The sequence below is a fragment of the Plectropomus leopardus genome, chromosome 11 (genome assembly GCF_008729295.1).
Source record: "Plectropomus leopardus isolate mb chromosome 11, YSFRI_Pleo_2.0, whole genome shotgun sequence".
Lineage (NCBI taxonomy): Eukaryota > Metazoa > Chordata > Actinopteri > Perciformes > Serranidae > Plectropomus > Plectropomus leopardus.
The window spans coordinates 25,352,340-25,364,839 of record NC_056473.1 but is presented as its reverse complement, the minus strand read 5'-3'; the positions used below and the strand labels follow the sequence as shown (position 1 = coordinate 25,364,839).

The 12,500-nt window shown below is 37.4% G+C and overlaps 1 protein-coding gene across 1 annotated transcript in view; it reads left to right on the top strand.

Annotated features, from left to right (window-relative positions):
* nudt4a (nudix (nucleoside diphosphate linked moiety X)-type motif 4a) overlaps nucleotides 1–11,673 on the top strand; it is a 13,497-nt gene extending 1,824 nt beyond the window's left edge. The window contains exons 2-4 of the mRNA XM_042496289.1: nucleotides 6,996–7,106; nucleotides 11,237–11,281; nucleotides 11,485–11,673. Coding sequence (XP_042352223.1) covers nucleotides 6,996–7,106; nucleotides 11,237–11,281; nucleotides 11,485–11,610 — 282 coding nt within the window. The 3' untranslated portion in view covers nucleotides 11,611–11,673. The remainder of the gene's footprint in view (nucleotides 1–6,995; nucleotides 7,107–11,236; nucleotides 11,282–11,484) is intronic.
* The last annotated feature ends 827 nt before the right edge of the window (nucleotides 11,674–12,500 follow it).

Sequence of the window (12,500 nt, the reverse complement as noted above, 5' to 3'; positions counted from 1 at the left end):
CCTCAGCCTGTCATCATAAAATGTTGCATCTGCATTTTCCCCCCAGCCACAATAAAAACATAAAAATAGCAGAGAACTTGTTTTTACATTTTACACATTTACATTTACACCATAAATTGATGCATAAAAAGGCAAAAATTTGTGCATAAAAATTCACCAGAATGTGTGAAATTTAGTGTAAAGTGTTAAGTGATGCTCAGGATTTTCTGATAGAGAACGTCCAAACATTTTTCCTACATGTGTCACCCACAACATTGAAATGAAACCCTTGGGTGTCTGTTTTCTAACTTACACTAGCATCCGCTGACGTGGTTGTTGTACAGGGTGATTTCCATATCAAAACATGTCATTGTGATCAGTAATCCCTTGCTGAGGCACCATGTGACCCCTGCACTCCAATGCAGCTGCATTTCTTACAGTATCCCATGTGCAAGCATGTTTTTTAACTGTAGTATGATTGCAAAGGACTACATTTGTCTCCTAAATTCCTAATTAGCATGTTTCAAATTATGTCAAACAGCAAAATTAGAACAGGCAGGCAGGTCTTGTCCTATATCTGTTAATATTGCGCAAACCCACTTAAAATGTGTAACCTAAAGTAGGGGCTTCTATAGCAGGGATTGACTGATATTGATTTTTCAGGACTGATAAAGATACAGAATACTAGTAGTTAATGAGACAGGTAACTGATATTTGGAACCGATATGTATCTACAATAACAATGAAAATTTTTTTGTCAGAATTTAAAATTTGGAATATAACAAACTCTAACACAAAACTTTGTGTAAATGCCTTTAGCAAATGCTAAAGGCATTTAGTTTATTTTAGTTAAGTGAAATTTTAAATTAAAAAATGAATGAATAAAAATAGCTTCGTGAGGTTTTACAAAGTAAAAGTTCTCCATGCTGACACTTTATTTGCACTTTTTAATTAATTCATTTTATCTGCGATCATTAAAATTAAACACCAATACAGATCAGCAAAATGCCAAATATTGGCTCCAGTAATCGTCCAGGCCGATAATTTGTCGACTGCTATTCTATAATCAAACAACAAATGTCACATGTTGCCTCAAATACTAATATCAAAAGCTGGTAAATTTTGGGGTCAAAGACTTAATTTCCTGAATTCTCTGCATTAATTTAAGGTGAAAATGTTTTGATTACTGTCACTATAAAAATCCACAGCTACCCAGATGTCTTTATTTAGGTAGTGGCCAATGCACACTTTCTAAATATTAAGGGGGTGTGTCCCATGTGTTTCCCCATATCTATGCTTAGGCATCCTGCCACCTAATCGAGTGTAGCATTTTTATTTTTAATGCTTGCTGATAAATTTAAAGGCATTTAAACAAAGTTTTGTGTTGGAGTTTGTTATATTCCAAATTCAAAATATTGACAGAAAGAGTTTCATTGTTATTGTAAATTCATATGGGTTCCAAATATTGGTTATTGGTCTCATTAACCACTAATAATAGGTATCAGTATCGGCCCTGAAAAACCAATATTGGTTGACCCCCAATGCACACTGACATTACAAATTACTTAAGTTTGAATTGGCCTCCTATTGGACTCTTTCTGCAGCTTAACATAAGCTCTTATCATTTTATTGCTTTTTAGTAATCCAAATAAGTATGTAAATAGTACAGAACATACATTGTTTTCATTTGATTTTGCCAAAGTTTTTTTTTAGTTTGTGTAGCACTGTAATTAAGACTGAGTCGAAGTTATACACTGGGGGCCAGGGTTGCCCTAGATGAGGACGTGTCTGCCCAGTGACGGCAGCCCATCTCAGGCCTGCATTTGATAGGGGGAGTGGGGTCGTTGGGGGTTTGAGTGTTACACTGTGTGCTAAACACCAAGTGACCTATCAGCTGCAATTTATAGAAACAAGGTGCAGGCACTTGCTGTTCCATGACAGATTTGCTTTCCTGCTCCTCATGCGCCCACCCTCTCCTCTTCCCCATCTCTTTCTCTCTGTTGCTTTTCATCACAATCTCTCTCTCTCTCTCTCTCTCCTGCTCGTCTGTGACAGAGTGCTGACATACGCTAAAAGTCACTTTGATTATTGTTGATGGCCCTCGAGGATGATGAAATGGTGTCATATCACATGCCATGCTGATCTCCTTCGTTCTTACTTTCTGTGCGTCACACTTCATGTGGTAGACTATCCATCCAGTCTGCATGCCTGCTTTACAGTCACTTCCTCAATATGTTGGCTGAGATCTGGTATGTACATCTGGCTCCTATGTGTACACATGTATGCATACGTACATATATACATATCTGCCAATGCATATACATGCACGATAGGGATGCAATCTTCCCATTTTCATGTTCCACTTAATATAATAATAATAATAGTACATCCGACTTATGTAGTGCTTTTCAAAGTCCTCAAAGACGCTTTACAGAGGATAGATACATAAATAAGAAGGAAAAGAATAATTCATAAATTAATAAATAAAACCATAAACAGTCATAGTTACTGTAACGGCATCTAATAAGAACTGATATTATTTTTTAAATAAGAAACATGTTTCCAATTAAAGGTTCAATGTGTAGGATTTATGGTCATCTATGGCTGAAGTGGTGTATAATATTTACAATATATGTTTTCATTAGTGTATAGTTGTCTGAAAATCGTGTTTTCCTTACCTTAGAATGAGTGTTTATATCTACATACTGAGCAGGTCCTTTTCTGCAGAGTCTGCCATGTTGTGCTACAGTAGCCCAGAGCACACAAATCAAACACTGGCTCTGGTTTCCACGTTTTTCCTGCAGCCACCATACTTCTCCCACACATTTGGCACACAGGAGAAGTTTTGGTTCTGCAACCTCAGTGCTAGGTGCCACTAAATTCTGCAGACTAGACTTTAAATCTGTGGCTCTTACAGTAAAGTCAATGTGCAGTCTTGCACAAAAATAAAAATATAAAATCAAACTTGGCATTTTGGCTAATCTATTTACTATTTTTTAAATTATTTTATTTTTTATTAGTATAATATCTAGTAACAGTATCTTAAGTTGGATTGTGATCATTAGGGCTGGGCAGTTTAAGTATCGCGATATGAGACTAAATATCATCTCAGATATTGGATATCGTGATATGGAATAAATTGTGTTTTTTCCTGATCTTACAGGTTACATTACAGTAAAGTGATGCACTTTTGCACTTATCAGTTTTACTTGTTTTAATACTTGCCTTTACCCACTTAGTCATTATATCTACATTACTAATAACTACTGACCAAAAATAGAATTATTTTTTAAAGTAACAATATTCATTCATAGTAATTTCTACAATAATGTCACATGAAAGAGGGAATTTTGAAAAAAAAGTAATGTTCAATTCTGTTATCCAGTTCTAGCAATAATGAAGTGCTTTTGAGGAGACTTAAAAATATCCATATATATACTGTCTATAGAGATATAGCCTAAAAATATCACAATACAATTTTCATATGTCCCAGCCGTATTTATCAGGTGTCGATCATCTTAAAGCTGATGTAGATGTGCGTAGCTCGTCCCCCCTCTGAGCTCTCACTGAGGTGTGTGGTGCCCGTTGGGGTCATTAACCTCCTCTGCTAAGCTCTGTTGTTTTCATACAGAAAGCCGACTGCTGATCCAGTGGTTTTTGAAAAGCCTTCTGGCTGTGAGTGTCTGTGAGTAACTGCGTACGTGGAAGTGCCTACGTGTTTCACTAGGCGTTTGTGTGAAATTGCGCATGCATGTGTGTGTTGTGTGCGTTGGTGTCAGTGAGACAGCTACCAGTGTTTCCACAGACTTTGCTCTCGTCGCCTGCAGCTCTTCGTTTACCGCCTCATCATCAGTCAGATGCTTTACAGCACATCGTTTCACACACACTTCTACTGAACATCACTGGATATTTCTGACTATACAACAGTTAGTCCAAGCAATTTGATTGGTCGATAACATCACTCCCTCTTGTGTGATATTGCTTAAGTGATTGATATCGTTCTGCAGAGATTTGATTTCACTTTGACATGACAGGACATCAGTGACAAGCAAAATTACATCTACTTTGACTCAATGTTGTGAGACAATAAAACAAAGAAACTTCTAAGGGATGTAATTTATTGGCACTATATTCTATATTCTATTCTCTTAATGGACAGTTTAAGCGTGAAGGGGGGGGGGGGGGGGTGACATACAGCAAAGGGTCAAACGAGCGACCACTGCGGCAAGGATCCAACTATGGGGCGCCGCTTTTTAAATAAAATAAACCCCGCCACTTGCCCAATGACAGCTGGGATAGGCTCCAGCACCCCCGTGACCCTTACCAGGAGAAGTGGTTACAGACAATGAATGAATGAATGAAAAATCAAAGTAGGAAGGTGCAGGGCCACCTTAAGTGATGCATCATTCTTTCGCATCCTTTTGCATTTATAGTTTGCATTTTTTAATATAATTGTACATGATTAGTTTTCTAGTATAGGAAACATGCACTTAAAGCTACTGTAGTTAACATTTGTAAAAAATAACTTTTGTCACATTTGCTGAAACTGTTACTATATCCAGACTGTAGTCCCAAGTCATATAATCTGTGGAAAAAATCACACTCATCTGGCTCCTCTTAGTGTTTTCAATTGCATTTGCAAGAATCCACAGTGTCTGAGTGTAAACAACCAAACAGAGTCTGGAAAATTTACTTACACAGCTGTTTTCTTGCCTTTGCCATGTAAGCTGTTGTTGTCGTGCAGCATGCACACTAACAGTGATTGACACTGGCTCTGACTGGTTGGCTTCACTCAGGAAAGGTTGATTCCTGCAAATGCCATTAGAAGTACTAGGAGGAGCCAGAGGAACCTACTTTTTTTCAGTCTCACGTACTACTGTCAGGATATAGTGAAAGTATCAGAAAATATGATAAAACTTTGAAAAACTTCAAATTCTTCAGTTAATGCCTTCCAAAGATAAAATGTCATAATAAAGAGCAGGGTGGGGAACCAGTAAGGTAAAGATCTAATTCTGCACCCACGTTTTTATTATTAAGGGGCTACTGCAGATTTAGTTTGCTAAATGTTATCTTAACTTAAAGCAAGATCCCTCGTATCTTCTAACGTGGCCTGTTATCCATACGTAAATATTGGCTGAGTTGCCTGTGTTAAGAATAAGTCGTGAGGTCTCCAGAGAGTCTGTACATGCAAGAACAGAGACACCCATATACGTTTAAGCTGTTACATCAACAATCCAAAGCATGTAAACAGGTAAACAGGAGCTCTTTGTCAGTTTGAAGTTGTAGTTTAATAGTATACTTATTCATGATGAGATTGATGACTAAATAAGCTAAGCTTACAGCGAGACTGTCAAAACAAATTTCTGTCCGAGTCGTGAGATTTCTTGTGGGTTTTACCTTACTCCCGACCCAGTTACAGAAGTTAGTTACAGCCAATCCAAGTCACACAGCATGAAGTTTCACTCGTCACGGTCATTTCTGAGACCACCTTTGACAGCAGTGAAGATGTTGTCATTAGTGCTCCTCACAGATCCGCCATGCTTCCAGGATCAGGTCTCAGGAGCAATGCAGACAAGCATCCTAACGTTGGAGAACTTCAGCAGCGAGAGTTGTGTTCGCCTATAGAGTATAACATGCAGTGTGTAAGCAGATTTTTGGCTCTAGTTTTCAATCGCCCTTTGCTGTCAAGACTGGAGAGCTATTACTTACGTGTCACGTGTCTGAAAGTATTCAGGAAGTATTCACACTAATGTAATGTGGGTCAGTGATGCCAGATAGAGTTTAAAGTCAAGTGACTGCATCTCTAGAGGGGCACTGTGCTCAAAAAAAGATCAAACTGCATGTGTTTGAGGTCAGTTAAACATAGTGTGTGGCTTCAGTTTGATTATGTTAGATTTTTTGTTTTTTTGCCATGTTTCATAGCTCCTAAGGCTTATAGTTAGTTAGTTAGTTGGTTAAAGGTAAAATTGTAGCATTCTAGGAGGATGCATGGGTTAAAAAGTTATTAACTTATCAGGATCACTTTTTGTCCGTAAAAAGTGTTTCCAGAGGGTTTATAAAACTGAATTAACCACACCTGGGAAGATTTTGTTACATTATTACCAGTGCACACGCTGAAGAAGGGCGTCTGGCCTGAAATGTTCATGTGGCAATAAAAGATGCTTCAAGTGGAGTGTTGTCCTATTTTGAATGTTTTTTTCCAGACAATGTTTAACAATTCAGATAAAATTCTGCTAAATTTTAAATGTTGCGGACTGTTTCTCAGTTCGACTAGTCCAAGTTTAAATGTACTTTTAAATGTCGAGAAACGAGAAATGATTTGTTAGGGACATCCCTAATCTAGAGCCATTATTTGGTTTGTCCTCTCTAGGCTACGGAAGAAACAACATGGCAAACTGCGTAGAACAGGACTCACTCTATATGTAGATATAAATGCCTCATTCTAAGGTGATTGTACACTCAATAATACATTTCTTTTCTGACAAAAGATGCCCCTATATCCTACACACCGGACCTTTTCTTGTTTTCTGTTACATTATAAAGTCTACGTAAAATATGAGGTATTTCTTACAGATGTTTCTTGTATTGTATCCCCCTGTGATACTATCTCACATTTAAAAGTTTTAGGGTTTTAATGTTGGGGAAAATTATATCAAATATAATGTTACTTCATACCCAGACTTTAAATAAGCCAAAAGGTCTAAAGCTGTATTTGTTTTTTATGCGAGTCTGTTAGTGCTTTGAATGTGGGAACATTAGATTAATCTCACTCACTTATTTTAATTATGTGCCAAAGAGCGTGACAATTCACGCCACGCTCATATTACATTATGTAAATGAAGAGAATGACTGGCATGACACAGGAGACGTTCGATTCACAAATGATGAGCACCAAACTCAGCCGCCACCAGACACCTACGGTGGTGAAGAACTCTAAACTTGGGCATGCCTTTGGCGTGTTTTTGGCACCCTGAGCTCAGCAGCAGAGACCTGACGGAGGCCTTTCTTTTTGGCAGGTGCTGCTAGTGAGCAGCAGTCGTCATCCAGACCAATGGATCGTGCCAGGAGGAGGAATGGAGCCTGAGGAGGAGCCCTGTGGGGCCGCTGTCAGGGAGGTGTACGAGGAGGTGAGCTCATCATCTGAAAAAAAGATCATGCAGCTGTTCTTCTATATTTTGTGGTTGGCACTATTTTAAAGAAGCCAGTAAAACCATCAAACGTAGAGGTTTTTGCATGTTTTAACTTCAGACTGCACACACTTGACATTACTGCTGACTATTTTCCAAAGCATACTGTAAGGATTTATCTTATTCTCTACTTCCTTCTGTTTTCAGTTTGTGCTAGTGTGAAAATAATAGTGACCTGACTTGGAACTTGATTGAGACTGCTAATTTATCAAAGCTTTATTTATGTTTAAGGGGGTCAAAGTAATACTGTTGCTGCATTTTAATGCAGGTGAGAGTAGGATCTCCTTGTTGGTGTGCTCAGCCAGTTGTGGGAATTTCTAGCATGTGAATAATGCGAGTCAGCTGATCAACAGCATAGATTTCACAAACTATGCTGTCATGGTATTGAAAATACAAGATAAACAGAAAGCAAACACAGATATTGTGCAAGGGACATTATGAATTAGGTCATGTCATGTGTGTAAAGATCCTGTGTGTAGGATTTAGGAGGATATATTGGCAGAAATAGATTAGAATATAATTATTATGTTTCCTTTTTTTCATTTTCTTAGTGAATAATCACCTAAAAATAAGTTTTTTGTTACCTTAGAATGAGCCATTTATATCTGCATAGGGAGCAGGTCCTGCTCATGTTGCATTGCCATGTTTTTACCGTGGCCCAGAATGGACAAACCAAAAACTGGCTTTAGATAGGGCCATTTGTGTTAACACATTGGCCACTGTAGTTGAACGGTGAGCCAAACAGCATGGGGAAAACCCTTTTTTAACCTGAAGCTACTTTATTCACTGTTTCTACCCATTTAAATCAGGAGAAAGAGACCTCTGGGATAGTTTGGCGCCCACTGAAAACCTCCAGAATGTCTGGATCTTAAGTTATCAGAGAAAAAAAGCTGAGCACACTAGCGACTCTTCTGTTACGAGCTAAGCAGAATCTGAAAAACGCTGATTTTCCAAGAGACACAGCTTTATCCAGTGTTTTTATGAGTTTTAGTCACTTAGTTAATTTGTTTTAGAGAGGAAGGGACCTATGTGGATAATTTGGCTCTGAACAATGAGCATTGAAGATGGATAGATAGATAGATAGATAGATAGATACTTTATTAATCGTTCATAAAAAACATTACATTTTTTATGGCAGTTCGTTCACGGCTAACCACACATAACATAAAAGCACCTCTGCAATTATACACACGTAAAATAAAAAAAAAATTAAAATCTTAAAAATAAATACTAACTGCTTACTTCTAAAAAATATCCAATAATAATACAAACTATGTAGTGTATAAAATTTCAGTGTGAAAAAGTGCAGTAGTTAAAAACAATAGTCTTGGCAGCAGGCAGGAAAGTCTTTCTGCAGCCCTCAGTCCTGTGGTTGAAGGTGCTCTGCTGATCCTAACTGGGAGTTCATGCTTTCCACACAGGAGAAGTTTCAGCTGGTTGCAATCTGCAATCCTCTTTGTTGGATGTCACAAAATCCTGCACACCGCTCCCTTTAAAAGGTCTCTGGTGTAGGGGCAGACTCCACAAGACTCAGATGCTGGAACTTCCCATAAGCATGAGAACACATCAGAAAGAAAAGTTATTAAAATCAGAGTCAGGCCGCATTGCGTGATGGTAACGTTGACAAAAAACAGAAAGCAGGCGGAGAGGTCAGTGTGGTTAGTTATGCAATTTAAATCTGCAAAACCACTGTAACCTTACATACGTAGAACACGAGGAAAAATGCATTGTGCATTTTAAAAACGTTGCAGGTTTCAATTATTTTTGAAAGGCTAGAGGCACAAACACAAATGATTCATAAACATAAAGTGAGTATAGCAGCAGTTCTTGTCACAGTATGAGATGCTTCCACTGTTTTATGAGCCTGATCCAGATGGGGGATGGAGATATTTGGGAATGATGCTTAAAATGCCAGTCAATTGTTCTGTGGTTTAGTAAAGGGGGGTTGCTGGTGGTTGGCCAGAGTGTTTTGGATCGGAGTGAGCTGTGAGCCTCTGCCTCGGATAGTAGTGTGTTGACAGTTTTGAAGTATGACAGTGACATTTGGGAAGGGTTTCCAGTTACCCACATCCTGTGCCCCCCAGATAAGACATGTACCCGAATATAGATGAGCCGTAAACCAACTGCTGTGGCGAGCTAACAATTCAAAACGTCACGTTTAACCCTCTGAGACCCACCATTACAGCAGTCCGTTTTTCTTTTTTTCTTTCTATTTTTCTTTCTATTCATTTTTTACACTATCATCAAGATTTTACATTCAAAGGAATCAGCACAACCTCAGGTAATTCTGCATGTCACTCAATACAATCTTATATGCAATATAATGGAATATAAACAAAAAAATATAAAATGAAATCGGAACTTGAATTTTATCCTATTTTTTAAAAAAAAACAAGAACAACTGTGAACAATTATAAAGAAAGAAAAGTAGGAAAATACCACACACAAGTTTGGGTTCTGCCAAAAGTCGCCTGAAGTTTCTAGTTTCTTCAGTTCAGGAGTTTTTCTTATTTTTTTTGGGCAGTGTTTATGGGCGTTTTTCACTGAAAGTGGTAAGATGATGTGAACAACAGAAAAAACACCCAGTGTCAGTTAATGCACAGTTTTAACAAAATTTCAGATAATATGACTGTGAAACTGAAAAATATAAACTTTTAAAAATAAATATACAAAATGTACAAACTTTTAAAGTAAATATACAATAAATAATAATAATAAAGTAAAAAATTACACAATGAACTTTAAACAATATGATCGTGGAACTGAAAAGAATAAACTTTTAAAATATATACACAATAAATAATAATAATGCAGTACAAACTGGAGCAAACTATATACATGAGTTCTGGATTATCGCGCTCAGTTGCCTCATGTTTTTTTTTGCAACGCCTCTCCTTCAGGATCCCATAGATGTTGACAATAAATACATAAATAAATTCAGTGAAAGGAGGGTGAAGTTTTGGTTTGTAGCCGAGCTGGTTCAGCCTCTCCATGAGGTCTCCATACCTCTGAGTGAGATGAAGCCAATAGCCGTCATCTACCGTCCCTTTCAGCGGGTGACTGCTCACCTGCGAGAGAGGAGGAAAGGCTTGTGACTTCCTTCTAAGTGAAATGTTATGGTCAGTGCTATTTTTATAACTGATAATGGTACAAGTTAGGGTAGATTTGATCTCTTCTCTGTGCACTGCAAAAGTCACACAACCTGTTTTTGTTTTGTTTTTTTATAGAGAAATAAAAAGAAGTCGTCCTCTCTTACCGCTATGATCTTATATGGTATATTCCACAGTGTGAAACCATAAAGCCTCTTATGGCCCTGGACATAAGCAGTCTCTCCCAGCAGCCTCTCTGGGGCTGCAATGAAACAGTTAAAATTTAAAAATATTGTTGTTATTATTATTATTGTTGTCGTTTGTTATTTCAACATTTCTGTTTAGTTGCACTGTTACTACTCAAAATTTCTGCATGTCAGGCATCACTGACCTTTGACCTCATACAGAAAATCAGCCTGGCACTTTTGAAACTCTGCTTCCTCACTTATATCTGTGTGCATCGAGTTTTGGATGAAAGACTTGAAGTCGACAGACGATGATGATCCACTGTTCGTGTTTCGTCCAGTGGTACCAAACATCTCATGCCAGCTTCACGTGTCGGGGTCTAAATAAAGCTCGAAAGTTAGAGCTACATTTTTGCAATGAAAAAACAGCATAGCCATTTCACAGGGGTCCCTTGACCTCTGACCTCAAGATGAATGAAAATGGGTTCTTTGGGTACCCATGAGTCTGCCCTTTACAGACATTTGTTGTCATTTGATTGGTAATCAAGATGATCTGCTAAGAATTGCTTCACCTTGTTAATATGGACTTCAAAACTGTTTCGTAATGTAAAACGTGATTTAAAATTGCAATTAACTATTAAAATTGTATGATAAATCATGATTTTAAAACACAATTGTTTATTGTGTTAATTGTCTACTTACTTGTAATGTTCAGCACTGGCAAGATAAATACTGTGTGGTCACAAAATGGTAATGTATTGAATGATTCTTGATTAGTTTTTTTTAATGTGTGTAGGCTGGTGTGAAGGGAAAGCTTGGCAGATTACTCGGGATTTTTGAGGTAAGCTTGTCAAGGAAAATTTAAATGTATTACATAGTCTATAATACATGACATAACACAGATTAACATCCCACATCAATGGTAACCCAACTATCCTGCCAGGATGCCTGTGTAGGCTTGTCAGCTGGATTAAGTTTTGTTGCTTGCATTGACACAGTTTATTGCAATGATATAAAGTATTGTCTTCATTTAAACCTTTGCAGCAAAATAAAGACAGAAAGCACAGGACATACGTCTACACCCTCATAGTGACGGAGACACTGGACGACTGGGAGGACTCTGTCAACATTGGTATGCCCCTCTGTTTAAGTCTCACTGTCATCATATAACTAATTGTTTTGATTGAATAATTTTGCAGGTATTTACCCACAAACACAGCCACAAAAACAGCCTCTAGCAGCACAATTTTCTTCTAGGGGTTTATGCTAAATAAATTAATTTAATTGAGGTCATTCAACCTTAATATATTGTTTTTTTGGACAAAATAAAATATTTATTCATAAATCACATGTTTATACATATGATAATAGCTGTGTGCTCAATCATTTAATAGATTTCTTGTCTTTTTTGATGGTAGAGACAGTTGAGATAGACTGTTGGGGCCTCCAGTTATCACTGTAAACTGAGAAACTAGGACACATACTTATCTATGAAGTCAAACCACTCAATCTGCAGTGTTTACAGTCCTAAAATACTGACCGGAAAAAACTCAACAACAGTTAGTCCTCCTTAATGAACTGCATGTGTGCTCCACAGCGTTATTGATGTTTTGTCCCATTTAATGGACAATGGACATTCAAACGTCAAGACATGCAACGGCACAGGTTTAACATGAAGGTTGGGACACGTATGAAGTTAGCAAATTTTGCATCAAATTTTTGGGGTCGAAGACAAAATTGCTGCATTCTGGTGATATTTATGCACCAAACTGTGCCATTTCTACACTAAGATATGGTGGAAATGTGTTTATTTTAGACGTTAGAGTAATTAATTAATAATTGATAATTCAATTTATCATTTTTTAGGATAAAATATTCCCTGGTTCTGCTTCTCAACTTTGAGAAATGGCACAGTTTGGTGCAGAAATATCACCAGAATGCAGCAATTNCACTAAGATATGGTGGAAATGTGTTTATTTTAGACGTTAGAGTAATTAATTAATAACTGATAATTCAATTTATCATTTTTTAGGATAAAATATTCCCTGGTAATGGTCTAG